The 21732-nt window shown below is 32.7% G+C and overlaps 2 protein-coding genes across 2 annotated transcripts in view; one reads left to right on the top strand and one right to left on the bottom strand.

The window, feature by feature from the left end:
- Nucleotides 1–21732, bottom strand: part of LOC126885565 (tetraspanin-9-like) — a 172877-nt gene that overhangs the window by 66309 nt on the left and 84836 nt on the right. The gene's annotated exons all lie outside the window — the stretch shown is intronic.
- LOC126885576 (uncharacterized) lies at nt 5450–5902 on the top strand. The gene has a single exon (XM_050652171.1). It carries the CDS (start codon nt 5514–5516, stop codon nt 5847–5849), a length of 336 nt encoding a protein of 111 aa, XP_050508128.1. The 5' UTR covers nt 5450–5513; the 3' UTR covers nt 5850–5902.

Below are 21732 nucleotides of genomic sequence, written 5' to 3' on the forward strand. Positions count from 1 at the left end.
TTATAATAAAAACTGAGAATTTATCTATAATCTTTACAAATTACCATAATATTTCAATTGGTGTTAATTTACAGTCATGAAAAACTATATAAGTGTCCTAATGATACTTTCTCTGCAAGAAAATATGCTCGAGATGCAATAATTTCGTTTTTTCGTTCATTAGAGAGACAAATTTTTATAGATTCAAGACAGACGAACACGGGAGTCAGGAGTAAAGAAACTTTCTCTACGATCGTGTCACATGCTTGTTATTTGAGCTACTAATACAAATGGAAGCAATAAATATTTAAAATAGACAGAGCAGATGGTCAGATTATTATTAAAATCTAATTATTAAAGGAAAATTGTAAACGAGTGGTAAATTGTACACTTTCTTTGCATCTTATTTGATTGGAATTTTGTTTGTTCTGTATATCATTTTTATTAGAAGATGTGAGACATTTAAATTATGTGCTACAATATGTATATATTCGTCCTATTAGAGGTAAAACTCACTAAGTGCACTTTTTTGAGATTTTGACATTTTCATAAATTTGAACTCAATACGGTACTGCCCAGCCCTGGAGAAGTCAACTGGGGCTCTAACCATTCTAATTGCTGAGATAATTTATGGTACAATTCACTAAGTGCATTATTGTGAATTTCGGTGTCAGGGCAAAACTCATTAAAACTTATTATTGCACTTAGTGAATTCTTCCTTACAGTCTGGAGTGCAATGTTGTGAATTTAGGTGTTTCAGGGTAAAACTCATTAAAACTTATTATTGCACTAAGTGAATTTTTCCTTGCAATCTGGAATGCCGAATGGGTACTTAGTGATCTTTCAAACAATACAATAAATAACATAATGTATTTTGCGCGGTTACTATTAAGCAGTAGACTGATGTGTTATATGGTATCGTTGAAACTGTTCATTATATTTGTGTGCATTATCTGTTCGGCGATTGATTAAAGAAATATGAGCTTAAATTTCTTTATAATAGTAATAGCTTACATAAAGGGTAACATAATCCATTTTGCGATTAAGCAGGCGACTTTTGTGGCTGTCATAAATACCGAAAGAATTGCATTTATTTCAAAGAAACTTATTGTTCATCTTTTAAATAAAAATAAAAATAAAAATTTTGATAGTTTGTTATTTATAAGTCAGGGAAATTTTATGGAGACAAATTCATTAACTTCTCAATATCCAATAATTGTGTTCATGGAAAAACTCATCAAGTAAAAAGTATAGTTAGTGAGTTTTACCTCTAACAGGATCTGTTAGATCGACTACACTTGCTATTTAAAAAAGTGGGGTTGATGCGGGGCAGTAGGGGGTTACATTCGAGGGCATGAATTTTGCATGAAAATTCGTCACCCTTCCAATACAAATTGTTAATTTGTGAAGAAACTCTTGGTTTCTGAGTTTCTGGGGGGGGGGGGGGTCAAATTTTTGTTGAAACACTCTGTATAAGATTTCCACAACCTAGTAGGTAGACAATTTTCATTTTGTTTGATAGACATAATTTATTATAAAACTGAACACTCCACCACTGATCCTATATTTATTTATTTATCTATTTATTTATTTATTTATGTACATTTATATTTATGATGTGATGACGTACCGATATGTACATCAATAGTAGACTAGGGCGAATCTGTGAAAAAATGTCTATTTTTGGATGTGCGAGGTGGCATTCGGATTTTTGCAGATAAAGTTAGGTGACAACTTCAACAATAATAATTGACTTATGCTTAGGGTTACCATAATTTCTGAAGGACAAATCCGGACAGGGGTAGTTCAAGAGGTTGTAGAAAATGTAAAATGTGAATTTGACTGTGTTGCTAGCTTTACATTGTACATATTGTATGCGAAATGCATATGGTACAATTAAAAGTATAGCTGTTTCGCTACAATATGCAACTAACATCGAAAATCACTGCCAGTTTAAAATACATATATACACCTATGTTTTATCATACTTTAGACCTGAAATGAAATTTCCCACCGTTGCGCCGTGTTTTCCATTTTTTTAGTAAAGAAAAAAATCCGGACATTTCTCATATCCGGACGCGAATTTACAAAACCTATACCATTTCAGTCATGACAGCGACTGAATTCGAATAGGGTTTGTATGCAAAATATTAGTTACATATCCTATCTATACCATTTCAGTCATGGCAGCGACTGAATTCGAATAGGGTTTGTATGCAGAATATTAGTTACATATCCTATACTATTTCAGTCACGGCAGCTACTGAACTCGAGTAGATTTTGTATGCAGAATATTAGTTACATATCCTATGCCATTTCGGTCCAGAAATTAACTGTAATGGTGTAGGATTTGAAACCGAAATTTTTTGTTATTATTGAGCAAATGTCTATACTGTTTCAGTCATGCAAGTAAAACTAATCAAATATTTACTTAGTGCATTTATTATTATATCATAAAATTTAGATATGTTTTGAAAATTAAAATTAATAATTATATATTTTGATAATATTAAAAATTAAAAACAAATGAGTGTACAAGTGTAAAAAACAAATAATGTACGAATATATGTATACAGTATGTCCCTGTAAGTTGGAACCATATGGAAAACTTTTTTGATATTGATTTTACGAAAAAAAGATAGTCTTTATAAAAAGTTCGGCATGGACTAAAACCGAAGATGCAATCATCTGATATTAAGTTTTATTAATAGTACAGTCGAACCCGCTTATTATAATACCGGTTATTAGAATATCTCGGTTATAGGAATACTTTTGCTTAGAACGAAGGCTATTCCAATTAGAGGGTTCGACTGTACTATTAATAAAATTTAATATCAGATGATTTCATCTTCGGTTTTAGTCCATGCCGAACTTTTTATAAAGACTATCTTTGTTTCGTAAAATCAATAACAAAAGAGTTTTCCATATGGTTCCAACTTACAGGGACATAGTGTATACATATATTCGTACATTATTTGTTTTTTACACTTGTACACTCATTTGTTTTTAATTTTTAATATTATCAAAATATATAATTATTATTAATTTTAATTTTCAAAACATCTAAATTTTATGATATAATAATAAATGCACTAAGTAAATATTTGATTAGTTTTACTTGCATGACTGAAATAGTATAGACATTTGCTCAATAATAATAAAAAATTTCGGTTTCAAATCCTACACCATTACAGTTAATTTCTGGACCGAAATGGCATAGGATATGTAACTAATATTCTGCATACAAAATCTACTCGAGTTCAGTAGCTGCCGTGACTGAAATAGTATACGATATGTAGCTAATATTCTGCATACAAACCCTATTCGAATTCAGTCGCTGCCATGACTGAAATGGTATAGGATATGTAACTAATATTCTGCATACAAACCCTATTCGAATTCAGTCGCTGCCATGACTGAAATGGTATAGGTTTTGTAAATTCGCTATCCGGACGCCAATCCGGACTGTCCGGACGTATGGTAACCCTACTTATGCTATGCTCCTTCTCAAATATGCCTGGAACATTAATAAAAAAATTAAAATATTTAAAAATTTCGAAAAACATCGATTTTTTTTCTAATTTCTTTTCTTATAATTGAATTTTGTATGATAAACGACTGGTTAAAAATGTCTTAAATCATTACCCTTTCTGCAAAATAGCAATAAATACAAAATACAGTCGGAAAAATGAAAGAACACCCATGAACGAACATATAAAACACGCTGTATTTCCTGTCACCGTGTCACAAAGAAAATTGTCCAATGCAAGTACATGTAAATAACAATAATTATTAAATGTACGTGCGTTGGCCAGTTTTTTGTGTGTTGTGTGACACGGTGACAGGAAAATACAGCGTGTTTTATATGTTCGTACATGGGTATTCTTTCATTTTTCCTACTGTAAAGGGGCAAATAAGCCTGTTTTTATTCAATGTTTTTCAACCACTTTGGTTGCACTTAGAACTTTCGTAATTGGCTTAGAAAATTATTACAACATACTTAAATCGTTCACCAAATTTCATTAAAATCGACCTGATAGATTTTGCAGAATATTTTTGCAATCTAAATTTTTTTAAAAATGTTCAAATTTTTTAAAAACTTTCTGAAGCAAAAGTAGACCGTTTAGAAGTTTGCTAATTTTTTTACATATAAAGAGGTTCTCTACCTATCTAGTACACTTTACAGAATTAAAATCGGATTATTTAAGCGGCATCAGCACTGTTTTAAAGTTATAAACAATTATTTGACAAATACAGTAAAGACGTTTGAGTTGGCATAAATTCATTTTCTGGAGAATAGGCGTCTCTGGAGATAAATCCGGGAACAGGTCGATTTTTATTTTTTAATTCTAATTTTTTGGTATATATATATCATACTAGTGACGTCATTCATCTGGGCGTGATGACGTAATCGATGACTTTTTTTTAAATGAGAATAGGTGCCGTGTGATAGCTCAATCGAAAGGCTATTCAATTTTGTATTCACTAATATAAATATTAACATAATTATTTATACAGGGTTTCAATTAAAAAAAAATTGAATTAAATTAATTCCAATATTTAGATTACGTCATCACACCCAGATGGATGACGTCACTAGTATGATATTTATGCCAAAAAAATATAATTTAAAAATAAAAATCGATCTGTTTCGGGATTTATCTCCAGAGTCGCCCATTCTCAAGAAAATAAATTTATTCCAACTCAAATGTTCTCACTGTATTTGTTTATAAGCCAAAATATTGTTTATAATTTTAAAACAGTGCTTAGGCCGCTTAAATAATCCGATTTTAATTCTGTAAAGTGTAATAGATAGGTAGAGAACCTCTTTATATGTAAAAAAATTAGCAGACTTCTAAATGGTCTACATTTTGTTCAGAAAGTTTTTATTTAAAATTAAATTTGAACTTTTTTAAAAAAATTTAGATTGCAAAATTATTATGCAAAATCTATTAGGTCGATTTTAATGAAATTTGGTGAACGGTTTAAGTATGTTGTAAGAATTTTCTAAGCGAATTATGAAGGTTCTAAGTGGAATCAAAGTGGTTGAAAAACATTGAAAAACAGTCTTTGTTGCCCCCTTATTTTCTATTTATTGCTATTTTGCAGAAAGGGTAATAATTTAAGACATTTTAAACCAGTCGTATATTATACAAAATTCAATTATCTTTATTTTCTTTCGGTACGATTTTGTTCCAGAATGAATCGTTCTAAAGTTATAAGCAATGAAAGTAGAAAAAAAATCGATATTTTTCGAAATTTGTAGATATTTAAATTTTTTTATTAATATTCCGGGCATATTTGAGAAGGAGCATAGGTCAATTATAATTATTTAAGTTGTCACCTAACTTTATCTGCAAAAATCCGAATGCCACCTCTCACATCCACCTCAAAACAGATCCGCCCTGGTCTATAAAGCTAAAATAATATTATAGATATTTAATTGTTGACATTGGTGTTGCTACGGCAACTACCCTCTAGTAGTGTTTGTCAAGCCACCACAACATTCGTTTGCCACAAATAACTCAAACAAAATGCCCATTGCAGAAGTCGAGGCAGCTCTACGGAAATTTAAAAAAGACGAAGCAACAATTAACTGCAAACTCAAGACCATCGACGATTCCAGAGAACGAATAGTTTTGAAAAATTTCGAGAGTTTCTCCAGAATTCAGAGTGTGCTGACTGAGGAAGAAGCGGTGAAGAGGAACAAGGCTCTTGTCAGCGAGTTGGAGACTGTTAAAGGAAACCTACGTTCCAAGGCCATCTACAGTCCCTTGGAGATGCAGTGGAAGAAAATTTGTGAAAACTACAAAGCAGACCAGGCTTTGCCCGTTACTACGTGGAAATGTGTTTCACCTGTGTTTGTGTGACTAAATTAAATGTTGTAGTGTTATAATAATTATTATTTCTATACAATATACAGGTGAATATAAATTACAAAATATGATTGAGGGAATAGAATTTATACTTTTCATCCCTTTACTTTTTAACATACACTCCACACCCCATCATTATATTATTTATAGTAGGTATTTAAGGGGAACGGAGCAAAATGCAAAATTTTGACGCATGTTAAAATTTTCAATGTGTTTTAAATATTTTCATTTTTTTTTTCGAATGCTGAGAAAACCAATAAGTATTTTTGAAAAATATTAACGCAGAATGAAAGACTACTTTATTACCGAGGGCCGAAAGTCCCCTAGAATAACTAAAAAGTTTCTTTTGAATGAAAGATTTGCAATTAAAAACCACACTAAATATTCTCTTTTATTTTCACGCCTGTAACTTATTAAAATAAATATTATAGAAGTATTCAGGGACCTTCGGTCCTCGGTAATATTATAATCTTTCATCTGAGGTTAAATTTTTCCAAAATATTTATTAGTTTTCTCAGGATTCGAAAAAAATGAATACATTTAAAACACATTGAAAATTTTGCCATGCGTCAAAATTTTGCATTTTGCTCCATTTTTTGTTTTCAATATAATGTCAGAACTTTTGTAACTATCTGCATCAGTCTGTTGCTTTTATCTCACCACTCATCAACTATTTGTTAATTTTGCAAAATATACTCATTTAGACAAGGCGAAAACGGCGGGTTCGTTGGCAAAAACATTCCCATGAGATTTTTTTGCATAATTACATTCGTGAGACATCCCAGAATTAGGTTCAAGAAGTCGCCCACGTGAAAAGTGGGCCAAATTTTTTTTCAATTTTTTTTAATCAAATTGCAAAAATTAATATTTTTGGCCCGGACAATTTTTTTTGTAGGTTTTTTGGACCATTCTGGATAAAAAAGGTTTCTTATAATTTTTCTCTAAAATTGATCGTTTTCGAGTTATAAGCAATTTAAAATTTAAAAAAATGAAAAATGGCGATTTTCAAGGCTTAATAACTCGGTTAAAAGTTATTATTATGAAAGTCAGAAAGGGACTAAATCAAAGTTTAATGCCCCCCCTACAAGGTCCCGAAGAAATTTTTGCCATTATTTTATTACTAAGCTGTTATTTTTAAGTAATAATATTGAGCGCCATGCACGCCGTAAATGTGAGTGCAAGTAAGATGCACAATTGTACTGCCGGAGTGGCATCTCTCTCGCACTCAGCATTTACGAGCGGCTACCACGTGCATGGCGCTCAATATTATTACTTAAAAATAACAGCTTAGTAATAAAATAATGACAAAAATTTCTTCGGGATCTTGTAGGGGGGGCATTAAACTTTGATTTAGTCACTTTCTGACTTCCATAATAATAACTTTTAACCGAGTTATTAAATCTTGAAAATCGCCTTTTTTCGTTTTTTTCAATTTTAAATTGCTTATAACTCGAAAACGATCAACTTTAGAGAAAAATTTTAAGAGACCTTTTTTATCCAGAATGGTCCAGAAAACCTACAAAAAAATTATCCGGTCTAAAAATATTGATCTTTGCAATTTGAATAAAAAAATTGTTAAAAAAAATTTGGCCCACTTTTCACGTGGGCGACTTCTTGAACCTTATTCTGGGATGTCTAACGAATGTAATTATGCAAAAAAATCTCATGGGAATATTTTTCCCAACGAACCTGCCGTTTTCGCCTTGTCTAATCGTCACTACAATTAAATAAAATAAATTAGTAGGTATCCAAAGATATCGAAATAGTTATTTCCTAACAAGTGCAGAAAGTCATACTTTTCCGCACGCGACTGCAGTTTGCCGAACGACGCGAAGCGGGAGTTCGGCAAGCAGTCGAGTGCGGAAAAGAGACTTTCTGCAAGCGTTAGGAACAATATTTTTTCTACGAGTCTTTAAAAAATGACCAAATCTTAATCAATTAATTTAATTAATATGAAAATACATAGGTACACAAATTAATTCTTTGACAAGGTTGTCAAAACCAAACTTTCAATATAATTAGTTAGCATGACGACGATCTTGGTTTCCATGACGACGATTCAAAACCATTGTTATTGTCTACTGATTTGACTTTCGAATATTATGTCAAAATTATTTTATTTCATCGAATTCTCGCGTTAATTTCATTAAAACATGAACACAATAAGATATATTTGAAATAAATTAGTAAATAATATCTAAATATTAGTTTATTGCATGTATTATAATTACTTTAAGGCCATATTAACATATCTAAATTAACACGCGTGCGGAAAAGTAAAACGCGTTCGGAAAAGTAAAACTTTCTAAACTAAAATGCGTGCGCGAAAGTAGACATTTTTGCACGCTCGTAGAAAAAAGGAATACCTAACAAAAATAAAAATATTAAACGACATACAGACCACATAGCTCCGGAGATGATAGAGTGGTTAGAGAAAGCAAAAACGGTTACTAAAAAAATGATGTAAGAAGGAGAGTCATTACTACAAAAGTAATTAACGAAATATGAACAACCATTCACCTGAGAGAATGGTTTGGGTTTGGATGCAGCTCAAAATATCTATTTAGAGCTGCTGCCTCAAAAAATAAAATAGCTATGATGATTGCCAACCTCCGTAGCGGAGATGTCACCTGAAGAAGAAGAAGAAGAACAACAACATCTTGTAAATAGGCACACCAACGTTTCTAGGCCACCCAGTACTTCTTCACTTCATTGGCGATTTTGTCTCAAGATACTCCTACAAACTGTCTCAGTGCTTCTCTATCCATATAAAGCAATGCTTCTCTATCAATATGTTTAATCTTCTCCGTATGCCTCAAACTTTAAGGACTTTGGCGATCATCACGGCCCATTTTGCTGGCTATGCAACAGTTCTGAAGAGTTATATTGTTGTTTTTCCACTACACTGATTTAAATTTTTCAATCAGGATATGCGTCGTCTCCCTGGTCCTCTTTTTCCTTCCAATTCTCAATTTCTTAGTATGCGACCAAAGTAGCTCATTTTTCTTTCCTTCGTAGTGTTGAGTATTTCTTTATTTTTGTTCATTTTTCTTAATGTTTTCGTGTTTGTTATGTGTTGTGTCCATAATATTTTCCACATTATTTGAAAACACTACATCTCAGTGCTGGCAAGTCTTTTTTTTGTTGCGTCGTTTTAAAGGGTAGAGAATATAGTTCTAATTTCCATTCTCAGTTTTCTATTAGTGCAGTCATTGAACCGTAAAATAGGTTTTTACCTCCGAAATTTTTTACTATGAGATTTTGGAATTAGGCTTAGCTTACCCTTACTTTCAAAAGTGATATTGACCCGAACTCCGTTTTTTATTATTAAGGGGTGAAAACAACTTCTTCTTCTTCTTCAAGTGCCATCCTCGTTCCGACGGTTGGCGATCACCAGGGCTATACGTATTTTCGAAACTGCTGACCGAAACAATCCGTTGTTGCTACAGCTATACCATTCCCGTAGATTCTTTAGCCAGGAGTTTCGTCTTCTTCCTATGGACCTTTTTCCTGCTATCTTCCCTTGCATAATTATTCGAAGCAGTTCATATCTTTTGCCTCTTGTAATGTGTTCTAAGTATTGCAGTTTTCGTTTTTTGATCGTAAATATGACTTCCTTTTCTTTATTCATTCTTCTCAAGACCTTGACGTTTGTGACTCTCTCCGTCCATGATATTTTCAAGATTCTGCGATACATCCACAGTTCAAATGCCTCTAATTTTTTGGTATCAATCTTTTTCAGCGTCCACGACTCCATTCCGTAGAACAGCACAGAAAGTACGTAACATCTCATCAGGCGAAGTTTCATTTCAAGGCTCAAATCTCTTCCACAGAACACTCTCTTCATTTTAGTGAATATGGATCTGGCTTTTTCTATTCTTACTTTGATTTCTGCTGAGCTATCGTTGTCTTCATTTATAAAAGTGCCTAAATATTTGTATTTGCTAACTCGATCGATAATTTCATTGTGTAAATATAAATTTTGGACATTTCATGTTGATTTCGATATTACCATAAATTTAGTTTTCTTTATGTTCAAAGATAGTCCATATTCTTCGCTGCAGTCTGCTATCTTATTCACCAATGTCTGTAGCTCTTCAAGTGTTTCTGCAATCAGAACGGTGTCGTCGGCAAATCTCAGATTGCTTAATCTAAAACCATTTATTTTAATACCTATGGATTGCTCAGAGAGTGTTCTATTCATTACGTCTTCGGAATAGAGATTAAACAGGGTTGGTGACAGTATACACCCTTGTCTCACACCTCGCTTTATTTCAATTTCTTCAGTGGTATTATTCTCTACTCTCACTACTGCTTTCTGATTGTAGTACATATTTGCTATAAGTCGGATGTCTCGTTGATCTAAATTATTTTCTGCCAGGAGTCTGATTAGATGATCAGAGGCCTCACTTTATCAAAGGCCTTGTTATAATATATGAAACACATGAATACATCTTGATTTATGTCAAGACATCTTTGAGACATAACGTTCAGTGCAAACAACGCCTCTCTATTGTTCTGAGTCCATTTCGGAATCCAAACTGGGTATCATTGATGTCCATTTCCAGTTTTCTGTGTACTCTAGTGTGTATAATTTTCAGGAATATTTTCAGTACATGGCTCATCAAACTGATTGTACGGTAATCACTACATTGTTTGGCATTCATCTTTTTTGGTATAATAACAAAGGTGGATAAAAGCCATTCTTGTGGTATTTTTCCTGATGTATATTGAAAAGGTCAACTAAAATGTGGATCGAGTCTTCTTCTATCAGTTTAAGGATTTCCGTTGGTATTTCATCTGGACCTGGGGCTTTACCGTTTTTCATTCTTTTTAGTGCGTACATTACTTCCTCTTCCGTTATTTCTGGACATTCGTCTCCTTGTATGTTACTTAGTTCAGATTGTTGTCTATCATCTGCAAAGAGTTCTTCAACATAGTTTTTCCATGTCTTCAACTGTTCTTCTATTTCTGTTATTATGTTTCCGTTGACATTATACAGGGTATTTGGCTGCTTACGTTTGTGTGTACCTGCAAGTTCTTTCACTTTTTTATGTACATTAAAAATATCATGTTTTGCCTGCAATTGCTCTATTTCTTCACATTTTCTTTTATAAAAATCTTCCTTTGCTACTCTGATTTCTTTTTTGATTTCTTTCTGTATTTGTTTATACCTTTGTTCGTTTTTTCCTTTCATTATTCTCCGATTGTCCATGAGAAGAAGGATTTTATCAGTCATCCATCTTTGCTTTATTTTTGGTTTTTCTTTAGTCAGAATTTTCTTCGCAGGACTTGTTATCGCCATTTTTACGTTTTGCCATTTTTTATCTATGTTGTTCGTTGGCTGAGATGTTTCTTTTTCATGAAGTATTTTCAAATTATTAATAATACATTTTTGCAGTTTCTCCTTTACCCCCAGGTTACATAAATGACTGACGTCTATCTGGTTTTCTCTTCTTTTCCGCTCCAATCTTTTTAGTTTAATACTCATTTGCGCTATTAGAGGGCTATGGTCTGCATATACATCTGCGCCTGGGTAAACCTTAACGGATTTTAAGGAGTTTCTGTATCGTTCGTTTATCAGTAAAAAATCAATCTGGTTTCGGATTATTCTTTGGCCACTGTCCTGGGGTGATTTCCACGTATAAAGTCTTCTCTTTAGTAAGTTGAAGAATGTATTAGATACAATCATGTTATTCTCCTGACAGAATTGAAGCAGTCTGTCACCTCGTTCATTTCTTGTACCGAGTCCGTGTTCTCCTACATGTTTGCCACTTTTTCCTTTACCAATTTTTGAGTTAAAATCACCTAGAATTACGGTGATGTCTCGTGGTTTCGTTGATTTTAATACTTGATTGATTTCTTCGTAGAATTGTTCAATTTCGTCCTCGGATTTATCTGCAGTAGGTGCATAGATCTGTATGATATTTAGTTTACTTGTGTTTGTTTGTAGTTGGAGAAATAAGAGCCGATCTGATACTGGAGTAAAATTAATGACCGACTGCATCATAGACTTAGATACGAAAACTGCAACGCCTTGTCTGTGTTGAGTACTACTGTTTCCGGAGTAATATGCTCTATGCCATTTGTTGTCGAAATACTGCCAGAATTTGGCCACCTTGCCTCACTAATGCCTAGAATGTCGACATTTAATCTTTAAAACAACTACTTAATGGAAAAATTGACATTGAGCCATTTTATCGCCAGAAAACGTGTTTAATAATAAAGAGTGACATTGTAAATTGTTTTCTAACACAATAACCTCATGTTAAACTCATTTTCATCCCCTTTAAAACCGTGCAACCCTTGCAAAAAAACCCTAAATCGAAAAAGTTTATAAAAAAGTAATTTAGTATGACATAAAAAAATTTAATTATAGAGTAAATGATATTTTACGTTCTCTACCTTAATTATTTAATTGTTAACCCCTTTCAACCCTTAAAATCAACCCCTCGATTAAAAATTGTACAAAAAATTTCTTTTGATAAGGTAAAAAGAATCTAAATATCGTTCCACGTTCTCGAAAAAGCTATGCTGGAAAATCATATGCTCAAGTTCTTTAAGCCTTAAAACTACTCTTAAATTAAAACATTGAATATGTTTATACATTTAAGTTTGCTAAGTAGAAAAAATACGATTAGTTTTTGGGCCATAACTACTTCAATTTTGCTATTACAACTAGTCCATTCTTTCACGGTTTTTGCTCTCAATTTTAAAGAACCGCTTGGATTGACATGAAATTTGGCATACGTATAGCTTATATGTCAAAGAAAAAAAGTGATATTGTGCCGATGTGTGCTTTTGCCCTGGGGGTGACTTTCACCCCCTCTTGAGGGTCAAAAAATATATGTCCAAAATAAGTCCGGAAATGGGTAAACTGACTAATTTTAAGTAACTTTTGTTCTATAGAGCTTTTTCGCCAAGTCAACACTTTTTGAGTTATTTGCGAGTGAATATGTTCATTTTTCAACAAAATAACCACATTTTTAGACGGTTTTTCGCAAATAACTCAAAAAGTAAGTATTTTGTCGAAAAAAACGTTCTTAGCAAAAATGTAGCATATAAAAAAATTAAAAAAATGGTGTACGCGTTAGGTCTCTGCATCTCGTAGAACCAGAGTCATAGCCAATGAAAAATAGATTCATATTCACCAAATTTCAAATAGAATATTTCGACGTGAAATATCCAAAAAATTAAGCACTTTTTGGGGAAAACCCATTATAACTTTTTTAAAGTGTTTAAAAAAATCTTTATTTCTGTTTTTACAAAAAGTTTCTAGCATTAAATTTAAGCAAGTTACGCTCAAAATAAAGATGGTCCCTTTTGTTTTTGCAAAAAATAATCAGGAAGACCACCCCCTAATTAGCAACTTAAATGAAATTAATCGTTTCCGCTCTACAAATTATTTTACTAATGTTGTGTTTATATGATCTCTAAGTTTCATCGATTCAAAGTGATTATTTTTGAAAAAATTTGGTTTCAAAGTAGAATTTTTAAAAATTTAAATTTTGAAAAATATGCTTTTTTCAAAATAACTTAAAAATTGTTAGAGATACCAAAAATCTCGAAAAACAAAAAAGTCAGATTTTCTTTTCTGAATCTTTTTTTTGTTTTTTTGTTAGACAAAAATTGATTAAGATTTGGTGTTTCTAAATTTGCGTACATTCGTGATCAGTGACTCGTTCAACCCCTTTTAACTACAGCCCTTTCAATAATAAGGACTTTGAACCGATGAAACTTACAGATCATATAAACAATATATATACACGAGTCAAGAAACTTGTGAAGTCGTAACGATTAAGTTCATTTAAGATACTAATTAGGGGGTGATTTTCTCGATTTTTTTACCAAAACCAAAAGGGACTAACTTTATTTTGAGCGTAACTTGTTTAATTTTGATGTTAGAATTTTTTTTTATAAAACAAAAATAAAGCTCTTTTTAAACACTTTAAATAAGTTGTAATGAATTTTCCCCGAAATGTGCTCAATTTTTGGATATTTCATGTTAAAATATTCCATTTGAAATTTGACGAATATGAACCTATTTTTCATTAGCTATAACTCTGCTTCTACTAGGTGTAGAGACGTGATATCGTCGCCTTAGTACTATAAGTTGATAACTCCAAAATTGACGTTTTTGAGATAACTAGTTCACAAGATGTATTTCATTTGCCTCCATATTGTGTAAAAACTTGATAGCTCACTTCAAACGGGTTAAGTATTTATTTATGATTGACGAAAGTTGATAAAATTCAAATGCCACTAATATTCAGTGCTAAAACTTGACAAGATAAGTTATCAAGCTATTATTTAATCGAAATAATCGTGAATACGAGATACACTGAATGCTATAACTAGATAACTCGAGTTATCTAGTTTTAGCACGTGTTTCTCTGAAACCATTGAACTTACCACATAATTGCTATCTGTTTATTCGGTTCATTTTAATGCAAGAATTCGAGAATTGTTAGCAGATCTGGCAACCCCCATGGCAGAGGGCTAATTTTCAACAAAATAATGTTTAAAATATTAGTTGTGTTAAAAAGTTCACTTATATGTGACTTAGCACAACATGCAACATTGCCAAATGTTAACATTATGGTAGTGCTAAAAGTTGATAACTTTAATTTTTCATGTTTTTTTCCATATTGGAAAACAAATTTACACCATATTCCTAAATAGATCAGTTGCCAAAAAGTTAAGGAACAGTATTTTAGAGCCGCAGAGTGAATTCCGTATTTACCAACATCATGGTAGCAGCACAAATATCTTTAAAATCTTTAAACTCGTTTATCTCAAAACTACTAATTTCGAGTTATCAAGTTATAGTATTAAGGCGACGATATATACACCATTTTTTTAAAATTTTTAGAGGCTATATTTTTGCTAAAACTGTTTTTTTGATAAAATACTTACTATTTGAGTTATTTACAAAAAACCGTCTAAAAGCGTGGTTATTTTGTTGAAAAAATGAACATATTCACAGCCAAATAACTCGAAAATTATTGACTTAGTGAAAAAACTCTATAACAGAAAAGTTACTTAAAATTAGCCAGTTTATCTATTTCCTGACTTTCTTTGGACGAATATTTTTTCACCCCCAAGAAGGGGTGAAAACCACCCCCAGGGCAAAAGCACATATCGGCACAATATCACTTTTCTTCTTTGACTTGTTAGCTATGTGTATGCCAAATTTCATGTCAATCCAAGCGGTTCTTTAAAATTTAGAGGTTTTGCAATATTTTACCGTTAAAGAACGGACTAAACTTATAAAAACCATTTTGAAGGTAATTAAAAGAGCTACAACTTTTTTCATTATAATATGTAGTAAAAAACCTTTTACATATTTTGAAACGGTGAAGGGTCAAAGGGCTCGAGAGAGACTGTGGTTGCGCTACCGAGCTCTCTTTAATCAATCATATCTTCGTCAATTTTTGTGTGATAGGAAAAACAAACAAACCAAAATTTTTGTCAAAAAAAGCCAATTTTTTTATTATTACACTTTTTTACGTATTTTTCATTATTTTTGAGATATTATGAAAAGGTGGTTTTTAAAAAATTCGAAAATTTTTTCTTTCTTAAAATCGTGATTTAAAAAAAAATATGTGTTCCAAAGTTGCGAAACTGCTAGAATCCATCAAATTTTTTATATTAAAGTTGATTCTAGACGGAATACGAACAATACGAACATTGATTAAAAAAACCATTAGATGTTCCTGTTTTTTTCATTACAGCTCACTCATTTTACGTACAAAAGACTTTTAGCTGTGCTCATTTTAAAGCTTATTTTAAGCACTATAAAATACATTCTTATTAGCATGCATAAAATTTATTCGCTCTCCGCTAATAGATCGCATTGAATACATCGATTAAATTTCACACAAAATTAAAAACGGTTTTGATCTTCAATATCTCGCTTAATATTGCACATAGAACACTCTTTAAAAAACCAATTTGTTCATTTTTTTTACCGGCTACAATTTTGTTCAGTATAATATAATCGTTAAAATTCATATTTTTCAAGATATTTACAAAAAACTGTTGAAAATCGTGAGAAAATTCCCAATTTTCAATTGCCTATAACTTAAAAAGTATTGTTTTTTAAAAAACTTCATACATTTTTTGCTTAAAATTAGGTCTTCTATGAATATCTGAGGCTATTTTGAAAAAAAAAAAAAATTCCGCCACCGAAAAGGGGTGGCAACCACCCCCAGATTGAAAACGGAGTTCGGGTCAATATCACTTTTGAAAAGGGTAGGATAAGCCTAATTCCAAAATTTCATGTAAATCGGTTCATAGTAAAAACTTTCTGAGCTAAAAAGCTTCAATGACTGTACTAAATACATTTTTCGTCTGTACTGTTTCATCTTATTGAAAGCGCTTTTGATCAGCCAAGTAAATGTATTGTCACATTTCAAATAATTGTATCTGGGTAGGGCAGAGGCACCACTTATGGCCACTTTAAGAACTTTCTTTATTATTTTTCTCTTGAGAAACATGAAGGATTCGAATAAAATCTTTCCGCTCAATGCTATTTTTACTTTCGAATTAGCTCTACTAGGAAATCAAATGATCATAAGGATTCAATTTAAAATGAAAATATTATATCGTTTTATATTTTGAACAACAAAAATCCCCACTTTTGGCCATGTGTTTCTACATTTGGCCATACAGTTTCCCCACTTTTGGCCACCCAAAAAATAGGTACAAATAAAGATATAAGTTGATATTTATATGTTTAAATATTTATTGAACTACAAAAATAGGTAAAACAAAATAAATTTCTGGTAATACAAATAGTTAAAAAGTATTGAAAAATGTTGTAAATAGTGTTTATGATTTTATATTTGTTCATAAATGTTTAGTTTTCCTGGAAAAATAGTCTTAAATTTTCTTCCTTGTTCCTGGACAATGGGATCGGGTAGTTTTCCTAAAATATCGTTTTTATCTATACTGCAAACATTATTTTCTATAGGACAAAACACAGTTTTCTCTTCATTAGCACTTTTGAAACATTGTATCTCATACTCTTCTGATGAAAGGACATCTTCTATACTTTTGGGCAACATATTTATATGTTGTCGTCGATCTTTTACCCAATTGCTTAAATCTTGCAAGCACAAAGTCTCCCAATTTGAGATCATCGGTATCGAGCATTTCAATATTTTCTTGTTCTGGTTCCACGAAGTCAACATCGTCTTCACTGCTACCAGTTTCTTCCCAGTCTTCATGTTCTTCCGAAGAAGAGTCTGAATATAGATCTTTAGAGACTCCTTTAAGTAGGGTACAAAAATGTTCGAAGAATACTCAAAAAAACATTCTGCTGTCATCCAGCCTCTTTGACTTTTCCCTAAACCCCAACCTTTAGGAGCTGCTTTACACATAGCAGATGGGATCCGGTCATATTTAAAAATTGTTAAAGGTGGAGCGAATTTTCCTTCTGCATTAACTGTGAAAAGCGTAGTTACATTTTCCTTATCTGACGAAGTTCGTTCATTGTAGATGTGTTTTCCTCGAGGTCCAATTACAATACCACTTTTTGGGGCTAAACAGAAATATGTTCCATCCATATTATAAATCCTTTTTGGATAATCTAATATACTGGTAGCACTCATATCACTTAAATTCATACGAACCTCGTCGAACCAGTTACCTATTTTCTCTTCAGTTACTGCACCTCTACCACCGTGAATGTATTCTGCTTTCTTCAGGGAAAGTTGCTTGTGCCTGTTAAGAAATAATACCATTTTCTTCCTGGTCGATCATTGGCAAAAGGAGTTTTAATATTTGCCTCTCGAACAAGTTTTTGTACTAAACGCAATAACCAATCTTTATCAATTGGAAACCCCATCTTCGCAGAAGTTAATATCCATTCAACTAGGAGGTCTTCAGTCTCTTTTCCCAAGTGAGAGTCGAATTCACAGTGCACTGAATCTCTTGAAGACTTTCTGGTTACGCAAAGTAGTTCTCGGAACTTTAAATTCACGACTGGCTGTGGCCACAGGCATTCCTTCGGATATGCCATTTAATGCTAAATTTACTTTTGAAGGTGAGTACTGTAATTTAGGTATTTTTACCTTTTCTACTCTGCTCTTATTATTCTTCAGTGCGTTTGGCATTTTCACTAAAAGAAATAAAGTAGGTATACCTATGTAAACATGCTACATTAGTAGAAAAGTAAACTGGCCATAAGTGGATTTCGTTTACCTACTTGTGGCCAGCAGGTTGGCCATAAGTAGGTAAATAGTGATTTTTCGGTTTCCACTTATGGCCTCCGCCATTTTTTCAAATTTCATACTATTAATTATAATGAAAAATAAATAATATCAAATAAAAAGGGTCTATTTACCTTATCTAGCACTTCCAGTGCAGAAAAAATATCATATAGTATTGTATTGAAAAGGATGATTTCAGATATGTTTCTTATGAAAATTCGTTAGTTAGCTTGGCACGTGCAACACACTACCACTCAAACATCAACAATAAAATAAACTGATCAGTTAGGTAGGTTTTTGTCACTGTTCCCACTTCCTATAGAATTATTTGACGTTTTAGCAGCTTCAAGGATATTGGTTGATGGACGCCATGCTTATTATCTTAAAGGATCCTTTAAACACAGAGATAAATCAAACAACTTATCAAGGTCAATCGAGTTGTTGCAACTTATCATTGTGTGTAAACGGTGCATCGCACAACTTATCAAAGTTGGAGTTGAGTTGAAGGTGGTATCGCATTGAATCGCAGCGTCTAAACAGCGTTTCAACTTGTCATCACAACTAGTTGCTGTGACTTATCGTTGTGTTTAAACGACGCTTAAGGATCGTTTAAACACAGCGATATATCAAACAACTTATCAAGGTCAATCGAGTTGTTGCAACTTATCATTGTGTGTAAACGGTGCATCGCACGACTTATCAAAGTTGGAGTTGGATTGAGGTTGGTATCAACTTATCACAAGGATCGAGTTGTTTTAATTTATCGTCGTGTCTAAACGGTACAGCGATTTATCATTGGACTTGGGTCGTATCTATTTAGGAGAATCTTACCGTATTAGAATTTATTTACATATATAATTAAATAATGTACAGGGTGATTGATTAGTGGGGTAAAGCTACGTAGATCCGTTATAGTAATAGATAGCAATAAAAGTTAATAACAAAAATTGTAGCCAACTTTTAGATTCACATTTATAAAATTAATTAGAATGTTACATAGGGTGTTCGATAACATAGTGGCAGAAATCATAGAGCAAAACAGCGAAACCAAACAAGTTTGATTTCTCCGCTCGCACTCTTTGTTATTTTTCCGAAAAATGAATCTCGATGTCCTGATATCTGAAGTGTTTCAAAGAAAGCTGTTTTTGAATCAGTAAGATTCCCTATTCAGATGACGACGATGGCTTTTTAAATTTATAACTTTATGCAATTTTATAATTAAATAAATATTATGTAACTTAATAATTATTATTAGTTCTACGTTCTACAGTGTGGCAAAACCAAATGGAATAAATTCATTATTTCGTAAACCGACGACTAAAAAATCCGGACATATTTTTAAATTATGATTTTTTGGCATTTACATACTAGTGACGTCATCTCGAAGCTGAAATAAAAAATATACATGCGGACCAATGTAAAAAAGGTCATTTCATTGTTGTCTTCTTACCGGCGTGAGAAATACAAAATAAGATTTAGTTCTCATAAGATTAGATCAAGTTTGAAATCAAGTTTACTTGACGTTACGAGTTTCACTTCGGAAATCGTTATCAGTATATAAAGAAACATTCATAAATTAAAAATTTAACTTTTGTTTCTGGTGAAGCAGCGCAGTTGGAACAAGCAGAATATTATAATTATTGTCACCGGAAAGCGAAAAAGGTAACGCACAACTTGAAAGAACTTATATATTTCTAACTTCGTTTCTGGTGAAGCAACGCAGTTGGAACAAGCAGATATATTATAGTTGTGTCACCGGAAAGCGAAAAAGGTAACGCACAACTTGGGAGAACCTATAGATTTCCAACTTGGTTTCTGGTGAAGGAACGCAGTTGGAACAAGCAGATATATTATAATTGTGTCACCGGAAAGCGAAAAAGGTAACGAATAACTTGGAAGAGCCTATAGTTTTCTAACTTCGTTTCTGGTGAAGCAACGCAGTTGGAACAATCAGATATATTATAATTGTGTCACCGGAAAGCGAAAAAGGTAGTCCCTGAAAACTATAGGTTTTTCCAAGTTGTGCGTTACCTTTTTCGCTTACCGGTGACACAATTATAATATATCTGCTTGTTCCAACTCGTTGCTTCACCAGAAGCGAAGTTAGAAAACTATAGGGTCTTCCAAGTTGTGAGTTACCTTTTTCACTTTCCGGTGACACAATTATAATATATCTGGTTGTTCCAACCCTGTTGCTTCACCAGAAGCGAAGTTAGAAAACTATAGATTCTTCCAAGTTGTGCGTTACCTTTTTCGCTTTCTGGAGACACAATTATAATATATCTGCTTGTTCCAACTCCATTGCTTCACCAGAAACGAAGTTAGAAAAGTATAGGTTCTTCCAAGTTGTGCGTTACCTTTTTTGCTTCCCGGTGACACAATTATAATATATCTGCTTGTTCCAACTCCGTTGCTTCACCAGAAGCGAAGTTAGAAAAGTATAGGCTCTTCCAAGTTGTGAGTTACCTTTTTCACTTTCCGGTGACACAATTATAATATATCTGGTTGTTCCAACCCTGTTGCTTCACCAGAAGTGAAGTTAGAAAACTATAGGTTCTTCCAGGTTGTGCGTTACCTTTTTCGCTTTCCGGTGACACAATTATAATATATCTGCTTGTTCCAACTCCGTTGCTTCACCAGAAGCGAAGTTAGAAAACTATAGGCTCTTCCAAGTTGTGAGTTACCTTTTTCACTTTCCGGTGACACAATTATAATATATCTGGTTGTTCCAACCCTGTTGCTTCACCAGAAGCGAAGTTAGAAAACTATAGGTTCTTCCAAGTTGTGCGTTACCTTTTTTGCTTCCCGGTGACACAATTATAATATATCTGCTTGTTCCAACTCCGTTGCTTCACCAGAAGCGAAGTTAGAAAAGTATAGGCTCTTCCAAGTTGTGAGTTACCTTTTTCACTTTCCGGTGACACAATTATAATATATCTGGTTGTTCCAACCCTGTTGCTTCACCAGAAGTGAAGTTAGAAAACTATAGGTTCTTCCAGGTTGTGCGTTACCTTTTTCGCTTCCCGGTGACACAATTATAATATATCTGCTTGTTCCAACTCCGTTGCTTCACCAGAAGCGAAGTTAGAAAACTATAGGCTCTTCCAAGTTGTGAGTTACCTTTTTCACTTTCCGGTGACACAATTATAATATATCTGGTTGTTCCAACCCTGTTGCTTCACCAGAAGCGAAGTTAGAAAACTATAGGTTCTTCCAAGTTGTGCGTTACCTTTTTTGCTTTCCGGTGACAATTATAATATTACATCAGCTGCTTTTTCCAACTGTGTTGCTTCACCAGAAACAAAGTTAAATTTTTAATGTATGAATGTTTTTTGTTGATATTTTCAACTCAGGCGCTCCAAAACCAACAAACCACTCGCAAACCCGTCCAAATACGTATTGCGAACCATCAAAGCTTTTGTTGAAAAACCGACAGAAGTTGACGTGCCTGATCCCTTGATCACGCATTTTTAATTACTTTTTCTTTTGCGTAGACAGACGAATAGGGAATGTTGTATACAAATTAAAGTACGGTAATGGTACTTTTTAATAGTGATATAAAATACAGGGTATCCCATTTAAATTTTACTGAAAAAATAATGTACCTACCTACTTGAGTTTTAACTCACCCTTTATTAGATATAAAGTAAATTAGCAATATC

Source organism: Diabrotica virgifera, chromosome 1 (genome assembly GCF_917563875.1).
Source record: "Diabrotica virgifera virgifera chromosome 1, PGI_DIABVI_V3a".
In the NCBI taxonomy this organism is placed as follows: Eukaryota; Metazoa; Arthropoda; class Insecta; order Coleoptera; family Chrysomelidae; genus Diabrotica; species Diabrotica virgifera.

Coding starts and splice junctions, on each gene's coding strand:
- LOC126885576 (XM_050652171.1), top strand. CDS start 5,514: ATGCCCATTGCAGAAGTCGAGGCAGCTCTACGGAAATTTAAAAAAGAC.